At 39.5% G+C, this 13,573-nt stretch overlaps 1 protein-coding gene across 1 annotated transcript in view; it reads left to right on the top strand.

Annotated features, from left to right (window-relative positions):
- Window positions 1-13,573, top strand: part of LOC149255172 (uncharacterized) — a 112,885-nt gene that overhangs the window by 66,210 nt on the left and 33,102 nt on the right. Inside the window, exon 3 of the mRNA XM_089460375.1 lies at window positions 7,150-7,465. Within this exon, the coding sequence (XP_089316501.1) occupies window positions 7,150-7,465 (316 nt within the window). The remainder of the gene's footprint in view (window positions 1-7,149; window positions 7,466-13,573) is intronic.

Raw genomic sequence — 13,573 nt, 5'->3', positions numbered from 1 at the left:
ACCCTTTTTGACTGCTTACATCTTCGCGCTCCGCGGCCACAAAATGCGGAGACTTTACATTGTTTCCTACAAAATTTGGGCTTTCTGCCCCAAAACTGGGCTTTTAACCCCAAAATTGACCCCAGGGGACCCATTCCCAACACCATAAATAATACCCGAGAGAAAGGGAGGATCAATTTCAGCCTCATCCTCCTTGTTGGTGTCATAAATGGGAGCACAATCAAATTGAGGACCAACAATTTCCCATTTCTCCTTTTCAATATGGAAGTAATCTCCAATATCATCTTCTAAGGGGCCATTGGGATCACCTTCCTCAAGGCTCTCAAAAGGAGAGTTATCATGAGTAATATCCTCAAGAAAGGTAAGGTTAGTCTCAACTTCATCCTTCCCAACACGTGTTCTCAAAATCATCCTTTTTGTCATGTGGACCATAGGAGGACTCATCTTCTTGCTCATTACTTAGATTTTCAATGTCTTGATGATGGTCAATGAAGGCTTCCTCTTGGATGCTTAATGTGGGGCATACTTGAAAATGTCTAACAAATCCATCAATGAACTCTTCAATAGATGAGATGCTCTTAGGTTCATGATCATGCAACCATGAGTTATGACCACCGAGAGATCCCATGAACAACAACATAAGGACATCTTGGTGAACAACCTCCTCTCTTGAAGCATGTGCATTAAATCTTTTTACGTGGTCAATTGCGGAGAGTGGATCACCATCAAACACGAGCACTCCACGTACCATCCTTCCTGTGACATGATTAGAGTGCCTAGGGATGCTAGCAATGTCCAAAGCGGGAAATTTATCAAAGAAAGACAACCTATTTGAGATATACATGAAAAATATGTAGGAGTTGCCAGGGTGAATTTAAAGATGCCTAGAAAAATGCTTGCTTCACCCTACAAGCATCGACCTTAAAGTTGAATGAAGAACTAAGGCTTTGTTCTTCCAATGGAGTCGTCAATAATGTTATGTCAATATGTTGTACGAGGAACAAAACACACGTTTCGTGTCCCCGACAACGACGCCAAAATGTTACCGCTCAAACTAGCAGGGGTCCTAAAAGGGGATCCTTGAAGGGTTACTACTAGGTTAAGGGCAACAATGGAGCGATAGCCCACTGTCACCTTGGCTAATGCTCCCTACTCTTTACGGATTTTCACCGATGGGAGGAGACCCATTATTATAAGGATCACGAAATGGATGGACCAATGATAGGGCGAGGGGTGATCCTGGAACCCTATTCACAAGAGAGGCTCAAATATGTGGCTTGCTTGTCTTGGAAGACAAGATGGAAGGCTCTCTAGGAAGGGCTTGGGGAAAATTTCTAGGGTTAGGTTTTGAGTATGTTGTGTCTTATAAACGAGATCCCTAAGTCCTAGAATTCTTGTGGAAACTTGGGTTCTGGGTGATCTTTGAAGAATTAACCTTGATAGTGCATGGGACCACACGGGACCAAGTGGACGCGAGGTTCGGTAAAGGGGATAGGATTTAGCAACCAATGATATGCTTGACCTAATTAGGGAGGGGAAAGGGATCAAGGAATGAATTTTCAATGAAAGGCAATGCAAGGATCCTAGTGAGGTTTCTAGCCTACGGGAAACCAAGGGAAAGAATTGGTCTTCGAGCTAGGGCTTGCGATATCTCAAGATCCCACCGTCAGAATCTTATGAAATTTGGAGGGCTTCTTGAGGACACACCAACGCAATTGGGGACCAAAAATCGAATTATTTGGATGGATCGATCGTGAGATAATTGATGCCCTACGTGACCTAGAGGACTAGACCTAAAGAAGAGGAAAGGGGAGAAGGAAAATAGGTTTAAGGTGATCACCATTGGGTGGACTAGTACCTAATCCTTTGGGGAGATTGGAGTCAGGTAGAATTATGACTATGGACTTTCGAATTTTCTAGGTCAAGGAGGCCTCAAAGACAACTTTGCTTGGCACTAGGGCAACAACAAAAGCAACTTCAAAGACTTTATACTTCGCTTTGCAAGGTAGATGGCTTGTCAAGATGAATTTCAGTAATGAAACATCTCTAGGAACATTCATTCATTATACATGGCCCATAAATGAAGCATTCACTATCCAGAAACAAAATTTCCACAACTTCACATAAGAGATGCAACAAATAAGCCCTAGTATAGCGAAATCCCAACAACAATGTATGTGACAAAATTAGAAAGAAAGAATAGCATTAAAATGTACCTACATGTATAAGAATATATCCAACCATCCAAAAAACTTGCCATCAAGAAGCTCCAAGACATCAAAATTATCCAAACATCAAAATTCATTCCATGCTCCAAAAACTCGTCCTCCAAGAAAGATAGCGAAAATCTTTAAAGAGATACTAGTTCCAAATCCAAGTGATGATACTAAAATGAATCCTCATTACTTCTATTTATACACTTCTAATGAGTTCGATTTAGCTACTTGGGCCTACATTAGCCCCTAAAATAAAATAATGTGCAAAACAACTAACTTTTGGTGACAAGCCCACCAAACTAGCTGATAAACAAAAGAATAAACCTCTCAAGAGGTCAAATGATCAATAATACATGTCGTTGGGCCTTCTAAGAAGCCTGATGAAGTCCATAAGTGCCACAATGATGAATAGGACCCCCAAAAGTAGTGGACAAGGGGTTGGATCCTTGTTCTCCAAATAATAATTTGTGGTGTTCCCATTGGGTGTGAGGGCACACAAGTAACCTCATGGGCCTCCAAGTAGGTCGAAGATGCTTGTAGACCATCTGTAAGGGCTTAGATGATGATGTAAGTGATGCCACATCGGTATACAAGTCTTGGGTCATTTGCCAAGTGTATGGTACAACTATGGGGCTGACTGGGCATGGTGAACCAAGTGCATCTTCCTCCTCCAATAGGTGAATCTCGAGCAATCTTTGAACATTTTGGGGATCCATGGAGTGTTGTCTACTGCTGTGGAGGTCCATGGCTCTCAACACACACCCTACATGTGCCAATGTAGCCCTCGGGAGGGTTAGGACCCCATATAGGGAGACCAAACCCAAAATTGAGACCATCTGCAATCTTGCATAAGATCCAATGTGTCCCCTAGCCTTCTAGTACAACAAGTCATCAAAGGAAATTGAGTTAAAGAGCTTACAAACCATGGACAACAGGTGGGCACTTCATAATGGCATGCCATTCCATAGTGGGCTTTGACATGTGCTAATGTCTCCAAGCTCCAAATGGGGTTAACCAAGTAACCTATTAGGTGGTTTCTACCTTTAAAGGGGATAGTATGTCCAAGGTACATCCTTCAAAGGGTGGTGGCATATGATAAAGAGATGAATGGAGTAGGGAAAGAAAAGGGGCAACTATGAGCCACATGCTGGGGTACTAGGGTAGCTAGCAAAAGGGAAGCCCACGCTTGGGTATATAATGTATAGGAGGGAGCAATCGTGGTACATGAGGTGCCCCGACCTTAATTTTTCCACCTTTCTTTATATGCCTTTTGCCTTTTATGATTTTTTTTTTGATTAACTGCTCGGGGCTCAAGGGATAAGAGCATGATGTGTAAGGTATAGCAGTGGATACCCCCTTTAGGGTAGGGTGGTTCATTGCCCACTAGGAGTTGGGACAATCATGGGTTCCTGAATGATAAAGGAGGCTCATCTAGGGCCTGTAGGAACTAGGGTCATGGCCATGATAATGGGGTAGAGCTCATGTATTGGCTTTTTCCCACGTGCTAAATGTGTTTGTCTCGACCATCTGTTGCATTTATGACCTTGTTTTTGTTTTTGTTTTTTTGTTAAAAAAAACATTAAAAAATTTAAAAATTTTACAAGCATTAAAAAATCTAAAAAATTAAAAAAGCTTCATTTTTGTGACTTTAGAATGGCTAAGGAATTAAATTAAAAGAGGATTTGCACTTTCACATTAAAAAATTTAATGTGGCCTATGGCCCATTAAAATTTCAATTTATTAACCCTTTTGATTTACTTTTGTCACATCAAAAATTTAATTTCTTCATTTACCACATTAAATTGATTGCCTAAGGGATAATTAACATTCAAATTTAAAGTTCCTTGGTGTCATTGGTGTTAAGTGTAAAATTTTGATTTTTGTGGTATTGATTTCTCTATTGGCAAGTGCGATTAATGTTTTGAAAATTATATTGGCTATAGGAGAAAGATAATTAATTCTAGATCTGGGTTATTGAAGAAAATCATTTTTAATCTAGAATCATTGCTTAGCATTTAATTTTCATAATCCTTCATGGGATTTAATTGTTAGATATATTGCAGTTTTGGGCGTTTACATTTAATCGTTCATGATCGTCACCTTCGCTACATTATAAATTGCTCTGGGTAACTTGTTCTCATTTAGTTTATGAATATTAAGGCACTGGTCTATAATCATTTCTATCTTGTGGTTGTGTCTTGGTTGTATTAGTGTTTAATCTATTCATCTCAGTTAACCAGGACTCATTTACATTCGTCAAATTGTCCATCTTTAAGTCTCCTAGAGCTTGTGTTTTACAGGCTTTTCTCATTTATTCACCTTAGGGACTACCCCCATTGACTTGTCTAGGAGAGAGTCTAAACGGAGTGAGTAAGGATTAGAGTGACAACCCTTACTCTGAGCGTTGTTGCGGTGCCTATACACTTTGTGCGACAACAGACCCAGTGGAGGAATATGGACTCAGGTGGGAGGAATGATGAATGGGGTTATAATGAGCGGAAGGGGTGTGATATATGTGGATGAGGGAGCGTGACCACGCAACCAAAATCAGGGTTTCCCATGAAGTACCATCCCTAAAGCCCAAAGGTCAGTAAAAGAGATCCCACGGGACTAGGGTCCAAGGTTAATATCCAAAAGAGTTTTAGGGGACAAGAGCTCAGACCTAGCCCACTCTTTCCGCCGAATCCCCCCATTAATCCATGACCAAAAGTTTCCATGATAAGTAAACTACAATACTCAATTACCAAATGACAAGGCATACCTTCAGGTTTGGGAGGCCCACCTTCAAACATACGACCATGACAGATGGGTAAGGGACCACATGGCTGGATTAGGTGGCGGAGAAATGGCACAACAAGCTAGTTGATGGCTCCAAGGGGCTGCCGGCTGAGGACCATCTTCTAGATTTTTTTCTAGGGATATCACCCACAAAATGGTGGGTAACAGAACATATAAAGGTCATCAACATTCAGCTCAGTTAGAGCAAACATGTCACAAAGTGGGATCTGAACCAAGGTGGGAGGGTAACAAATTTTCCTCACTTTCACTCGCGCTACATCCAATTGACAGCACGTGTGTGTATTTTTTTCTCCAAGAAAATATCGTTATTTCTTATGCAAGGCAGAAATGGGAAAGTTACATTCAGTAGGTGCTGGGGGGCACATCTAAAGTATATGTCCTAAAAATACTGTTCAAAACAGAAATCAGTAAGATATTCTGGGACAAACCCCTAGGAATTTATAGTCCAAAATAAAACAGCTGATAAATATCCAAATATCAGTAAGATGTCGAGGGACAGAACCCTGAGATTTATGGTACAGAAGTACAGCAAAACAGAACAGGAAAAAGAACCTGTAAGAAATTTCCAAAACAGTTTTACAGCAAAAACAGATGACACATGAAAAAACCCAGGCCTTTATAGCTCATATGTCGATGGACCTGGAAACCATGGGAAGGGTTTCCTTGTCTCTATGCTGTTAGAATTATTAGTGTACTCTGTACATATGGCCACAGCTCATGTATCATTGTTGCTTGTGATTATGGCTAATGCCATATTCTTTATTCTTTTATTGTATCACTGGGTATGGTTAAGGCTGAACTAGTCAAACTTGATATGTAGGCTCAATAACCCTCTTGGAGTGTTTGCCCTTGTTTTATAGGCTGATAAGCCTCTCTCGAATGAATGCCCCACTTAACTGTGTATAAATACACAATTTAAGCTCTCATTTGTATCATCTCATATTTTGATATTCTTCATCTGAAACAGTGTGTTATAACCCCGAGTGCACTTAATTTTGGTCTTATCTCTTTGATTGGCGTCTTTCTCTTAGGCACATTTGTGTATTTCTGTGTTCAGCATCTGTGCCTGGTTTTTATACTCCTCGAGTGCACTATATCCCTCTTTGGCACACTTCTGAGGCTATTTCAAAATTTGGGTGAGATTTGGTTCCATCGATTCTTTTGTTGACCCTTACAAATCAACATATGCTCCATCAAGTCTATAGTACCCTCATGACTATACAACCAATCTTTTGACAGCCAATCAGTGAACCTGTTGAGTTCCCTGAATATATGATAGTAAGGCATTTTTAAACCTGCTTTCCAGAAGTTTTACTTATCCATAAGAAGGATACAATTCTAGATATTGCACCCTAGTGGATGCCAACATCCATTCATTATTAACTTTGAACCAATAAAAACATGAAGGTTCAATACAATTCCTTTCTAAGGCAATCCTAAGCAGAGCTGCGAGGGCCCATAATTCTACCTTTTGTTATGTACCCCTTCCCAAATTTGCTTTGAAGGATAAGTACCGAGTATTAGATAAGATCAGAACCCCTACAGCCCCACAGACATCAGGGGTCCTTTCACAAGCACCTTCAATGAATGAAGAGGGAAATGACTTATCAATGTCAAGTGAGCCCAAAATTATTTGAGGCTTAAGCTTAGAAGGCAATTTTAAGTCTTCATAGGTGAATTTAATGTTTTAGAGAAGCTGTGGGGGAGACGGTTTTCTTCTGGAAAAGAGAAGCATTCCTAGTAAGAGAAACTGTCCAGGAGACCACACAAGGAAAGAGACCTATGTTTCTTTACATCAGAATCCTCAAACCAGCTTTGCAAGGCCTGTACAATGTGAAATGTGTGTGTATATACCTGTGTTGGATGTATTGTGTATGTGCTATGTATGTGTGAACTATGAACATAGTGCAACCTGTACCCCTGTACTGGCAAACCTAACTGTTGCAGATGTCTTAGTTATATGCATATTGATATCCTTCATGCTTGCATACTGATGCCAATGAATCCATGACTCTAGGTTTTGTGATGGCTCCAAATTTTGGGAGTCCTTTATAATCAGCAATGGCTTATAGAATAATTAGGTTTGACTGGATTACATATTCTGAGTTGAAATTTGTACCCATGGTGTCTGCAGGTATGACGTGTTGGGCTGTTTACTGAGGAATGCGAAGCTCATCTCTTTGGTTATCTCCAGTTTGTTTTTCTATTCCATTGGGTTAAGCATAATGGCCTTTGAAAAATTGAGGCTAGTTCTACCAATTTTGACTCAAGCAAAACAAATGGCAGTAGAGAATATTGCTGAATTCTTTGCTTCCAAAGAAAGTGCAACTTCAGCAGAGTCACTAAATGAACAAGATAGAAGAGAATCTTTTATAAATTTGCAAAAGAACAATATGGTTGGAGCTCTTGGCTGTCCTCTTGGCATGGCAGTTGCCTCTGTTTTAGCTGAGGTAAGTATGATAGAAACCTTAACCTGCTGCATTTCAATTCTATAGATTGGTTGTATTCATAGTGGAATGGGATGAATTGGCCAGCATAACAAAAGTATGGATGTGGCAACACAGTGTAAATCCCAAGTAGATCTAGATTACACCCAAACACAAGTCTGCTAGAAATGGTTTCAGCTGGTTGGAACCAAACCCTGGGAACACTTCATTATGCCAGTAGCAATATTAGAATGTGATTTGTATAAACAAAATGGTTCCTGTAAATTGCTATGCTACATACATTTTATTACCTGATTGAAAGAAGTTTAGAAAGCATCCTTCCCACTTGCTAATGGAACTCTGAGATTGCCCTTCTGAGAATTTGGGATATAGTTGATTTTTAATTTGTCCCCTTTGATTGGTGATGTTAGTGACAAGTCAAGAAAAATTCTAAGAGCATTATTTTGTTCATATTTCATATAACCTAATTATCTGATTATTCAGTTTAGCTAAGAAATAGTATTCATATCTCATATTTTGCAGATAGTGTTTAGGCTGTGGTATTGTGTAAGAATTGTAGTATTTAGGATACAGAGAGGAAGCAGCTGGGCTGGTCCTTGTTTTGCATAACTTTATGGACCAGTCTGTAATCAGTCAGTCTATGGCCAACCTGATTCACCAACATGCTTTAAATTTATTTATTCCTTCGTTGGTGTCATTTTTAAATTCTGCTGCATGTTTATCTTATGTTTGTACTTTATCATCCTCCTGCTACTATGTATTTGAGCAAGAATACAATACAACAAAACCAACAATCTCACATGCAACAATACACTGAAGTTTTACTCTTTTATACCTCATATTGTAGGAGGTTCCACCTGTGATTTTCATCAGATTGATGGAGATTTGCTTCTTGTTTGTTGGAGCTATTGGTCTGACTTGGGAGGATTCATCTTTAAGGAGCCCCATCTCTTCATGGCATTATATCATTTGATGGAGATCTTTGGTTGGGGGAGTCTCATTTCTTCTTGTTGGATTGTGATTGTGCTTGCTTCCAGGTGGTCTTCTCACATGTGCTTGCCTTGTTCTAGCCACCCAAGGGTTGGATACTAGTAGTATGGGATGAGATGTGGCTTATGTAGTGGATTTTCTTAGTATTTGGTTCTCTCATCATTGTTGCAGATGTTTGGTTGATGGAGCTTTAGGGTTAGAAGTTTATGTTCTTGATTGATCCAAAATGGATTCAGTTTTGCCTCCGGATCAAAGTCTTCAAATGCAGATGAAAGTGGATCAAGTGTCAACGGTCAATGGTCAACAGTCAATGCCTACGTCAGCAGGACATGTGGCAACCCAGGAATGAGCCACGGGTTTTGGATGATGTCTCTTAGAAGGTGACGTGGCAATTTGTGATTGGTTCACACGGGCCAATCTGGTGCTGACACATAGCAGCCCAGACTTGCCCAATGTTGGCATGAAATCCCAATGTGGCAGATGAGAAAGAAATTTGGCAAAATGCTAAAATTGACGGAAATCGCAGGTAAGTGGTGATCCTCTGATCAGAGGAGATCGACGCATATCGCATCAGAACATGCAAGCAGGTTAGCATTGTAATGACCCATCTATAAATATAAAGAATGCGAATAACAGTAGGCATACGGTACATACATATGATAGCTACATATGCATGTGTCGCATACACCGCACTAGTATTATATACTAAATTAACTATAAGTGCTAAATACCATGACACTTCTTTGAATAGAGGTTCTACTCATTCATCAATATTGCTTAATGTATGGGTAAATCTTAAAAGAGGACTATATAAATTATATATTCCAGATTATTGATAAAAATTATATTAATAAATTAATAAAATAAATTTTTAAAATATATATAAGAAATTAATTAAAAGGGGCTCTAAGTATAAAGTTATGATGTTATATTAAAAAAATATATAATAAAACAATGTGATATATTAAATCATAATGTTTATAATGTTTAATGTGATATATTAAATCATAATGTGATATATACAATATAGTGTTTATATTAAAAGAATATTTTAATAAAAATATAATGTGATTTCAAAAACATAAAACATATACATTCACGACCTTAAAAGAGATAAGGGAGGAATGCGTAAGGGAGGTGCGTGTCATTAGCAGGCTGAGCGGTGGGTTGCAGATGGAAGAGCGGCCACCGCCAAACAATAGGATAAAACCACGGGACAGTGATTTGGGAAGGGGGAGAAAACAGAGGGAGGAAATTTGAAGGATGAGGAAATCATCCACAGGAAGAGCTTGAGTTGTTCTAAGGTTCTGGGCACGAGGGGACATGCGGCTTCTGTTAAGAAGCTTATTGGATTGAGCAGCCAAGTTTTGCTCAGTTTGGCTGGGTGGATTTGGTCTTTTGGTAACTGTAGCAGCGCAGCTGGAGGCATCTTCAACCGCAGGGGCACAGGTAGGGACCTCAGTAGTTCTGTTAATTGATTTTGTAATATTTCAGGGAAATTGTTTACAGGTTCATGATGTAAATCCCTTGCTGTTTTTGCATCTGTTTACGGTCTTTACATTTGGTATTAGAGTGTAGGTTAAACCCTTTCGACCTTATCGGCCCTACGCATTGTGTAATTCTCTGTAAATTTTAATTCTGTTGAATTTTCTGTTGAAACTGCTGCGTAGAGATTCCAACCCTGGTTTTCATGTTTTTTGTCAAGCACCTTTGTTCTTGAAGTGGACCGTCCTGTGTGGCATTGCGCAGATGGGTTTAGTATATAAAAAAAAGTTGTGCCAACAATAAATCCAGGAGCGATAAAACCACGGGACAATGATTTGGGAAGGGGGAGAAAACAGAGGGAAGAAATCTGAAGGAGGAGGAAATCATCCACAGGAATAGCTTGAGTTGTTCTGAGGTTCTGGGCACGAGGGGACAGGCGGCTTCTGTTAAGAAGCTTATTGGATTGAGCAGCCAGGTTTTGCTTAGTTTGGCTGGGTGGATTTGGTCTTTTGGTAACTGTAGTAGCGCAGCCGGAGGCATCTTCAACTGTGGGGGCACAAGTAGGGACCTCAGTAGTTCTGTTAATTGATTTTGTAAGATTTCAGGGAAATTGTTTACAGGTTCATGATATAAATCCCTTGTTGTTTTTGCATCTGTTTACGGTCTTTACGTATCAGAGCGTAGGTTAAACCCTTTCGACGTTACCAGCCCTACGCATTGTGTAATTCTCTGTGAATTTTAATTCTGTTGAAACTGCTGCGTAGAGATTCCAACCCTAGTTTTCATGTTTTTTGTCAAGAACCTTTGTTCTTGAAGTGGACCGTCCTGAGTGGCATTGCGTAGATGGGTTTAGTATATAAAAAAAAGTTGTGCCAGCAGTAAATCCAGGAGCACAATCCTGATGTTATTATCCGCATGGACCACCGGCAGCCTTCTCAGGACCTCAGAAGGCACTTCCTTCAATGAATCTAGGCATGAAAGAATGTCTAACAAACCCTCACGAAGACAAAAAAAGTTCTCTTCTAAAAATCGTTTATTACTCCTGAGCTTTTGTGTACTTTCATTCAGCATTAAGTTCTCCTGTACAAATCGCTGAAAAAGGCCAATTTCTAATACTCCATCAAATTGATTGACCCAATGTTACTTGGGAGCGGGAGCGGGAGCGGGGAGCGGGAGCGAAAACGGGAGCGGGAGCGACCATTTTCAGAAGCTCCCGGTTTGGGAGCGAATCCCGGAGCGATTTTTTAAAAATATATATATATTTATATTTTTTAATTTTTGATACATATATGTCAACAAAAACATGTAGAATGATGAATTAGATATAAAAAACATAAAAAAGCATAGATTGAACCATATAACAACAATCATCTAGAAGTTATAATCTTCATCAACCACGTCCGCAAGTTAGTAACATAGTAACATACAACATATTGAGTCTCATGATTCATCAATCTTAAAGTTTCAAGCTTTCAAAATTCAATATATAACATTTATCATCATTGATCACCAAAGTTGTACTTGTAAGCTAAGTGTAACCATTACAACAAATAATATCTAACATGAAATGAAATGTTATAAAATGAAATGAAATGAAACAACTTTCAACTTTCATGAAGCATCATATTCATAATTCATTACTAATGAGTTATAATTGCCAACTTCAAACTTAAATTGTCATATATTGTTTAAAAAAATATCATAATAAATATGAAAGAGTCAATAGTTATAAAAGCTACTAGAAACTAGAAAAGAGAAGTAAATCTATTATCTATTTCTTATGCTTGGGCCTCTTGCCACCACGAGAAATGTCTAATTTTTTAGTCTTGTTGCAAAATCAGGATCTTTGTCATTAATATCACCCTCCAAGCATTAATATCCAGAGGTATCTTTGTCATTACCTTTGTATCTGTATAGGGATCTTTGTCATTAATAGCACCCTCTAAGCATTAACATAAGATAGAAAAAGCATAGCATGTCAAGTCAAGATTTTGTTTGAGTGATGCGTACATTTTTAGAAGGGTCATGATAGAGGAGTTCGACAACCAATGTCACTAACATCAAGGTACATAGAGGGATTGGTACTCTTGATTAAATATGAGTTCCATACCCTAATACATGACAAAATTCAATGGAAACATTGCAATCCCCCAATCCTGAAATCCTGAAAAACTGATAAGTCTGCTGGATTTTGAATGAAATCTAAAATTCTACTTTCTCCATATGAAATCCAATGAGGACGAAACCACTCTCAAACATCCTGAGTCATTTCATGGTAATGTTAAAAATTTAAGTAAAAGGATGAAAATGAAAATTAAAGAAAATGTCACTTTTACTTTAAGAATTTAACATTACCATGAATAGCATATCAATACTAGGGCCTAGACTTGATCATTAAGTTGCCCCACTCAAAAACTATTTGTTTCTTTCAAAAAAAATTGCATTTCGAACATTACTACAAAAAAAAAAATGCAAAAAAAGGCAAAACGCTCCCGAAAAGGCAGGGAGCGAAATTTTTTTTAGGGAGCGCGCTCCAGAAATCGCTCCCTTTTCGGGAGCGATTTCGGGAGCGCGCTCCCGACCCGCTCCCGAGTCGCTCCCGCCCGGAGCGCGGATCGGGAGCGGGAGCGAGGGGGGGGGGGGGGCGCTCCCCCGCAACACTGGATTGACCACACGCTCAAGACAGTCCACATTTTCAGCCGATATACAAAACTTGTCAGGTTCCATTTTCACAGCGTCCAACATCCTCATAAACACTGATGCATAATGCTTTACATGGCCGTTTTGGGCAATAATTTCATCCATAATAAGGAAAACCATGAGGCCATCAACAAAGGATGAAAAAACACTCGGCATATGGATGGTAGTGAATGAGGCACACAATTTGTTGTTTTTGGTATCCGCCGAATAGATAGAATCAACTTGTCTAACCAAATTGTTCAGTACTTCCCTCAACCTGCATACGATTTCTGAGAACTCCATAAATAATGACAATGAATGACCAAATGCCTTTTGCGGCTCTCCTTCCAAAAAGAACTTCATGTGAACTAGAATGACCAAACAAGAGCAGTTGTGTATACACATTCTTTGATGCCTGGCGGGAAAGCCGTGACATTTCAAGGCAATCGTATGCAAGCACTGTGATGAACTTGTTGAGTGAAACATTGTCAGTTTCAACTAGACATAACAAGCTTGAATTGTCCTTTGGGTCGGTTAAAATATGTATTAGGTCGGTGTTTATATCACCAACATCAATGGCAGCAGAGGCCTCGAAAGGATTGTCGTGAAGTTGACTGAGGTTATCCACAATCCGGCCGCCCCATTCATCTACTACTCTTCGCAGCTTCTCGCGCTGTTCTTCTATCAATACCACTGCATCCATGGAATCACGCTGGAGGCTGTTGAGAAAAGCAGTTGCCTAACGGCTGCAAATGTTACTGCGGGCTTTCTGTTTCCGTGCCATGCAAATGACAGTGAAATTAACGGAATTCTCAGAGCCTGCACTGAATTGAGATTTTGTCTTCTCATATGATGATGTAGGAACAGGATTCTGTTAACATTAATTCCGCGATTCCGCTACTACGAATGAAGGCGAGGTGTTGAGACTCGGACGGCCACTGCTATTTTAGCCCCTTT

Source organism: Pinus tabuliformis, chromosome 7, assembly GCF_031772625.1.
Source record: "Pinus tabuliformis cultivar Carrire ecotype Pingquan chromosome 7, CPIR1, whole genome shotgun sequence".
Taxonomy (NCBI): domain Eukaryota; kingdom Viridiplantae; phylum Streptophyta; class Pinopsida; order Pinales; family Pinaceae; genus Pinus; species Pinus tabuliformis.
Note: the sequence above shows the minus strand (reverse complement) of the source record. Positions and strands in the feature narration are given on the sequence as shown.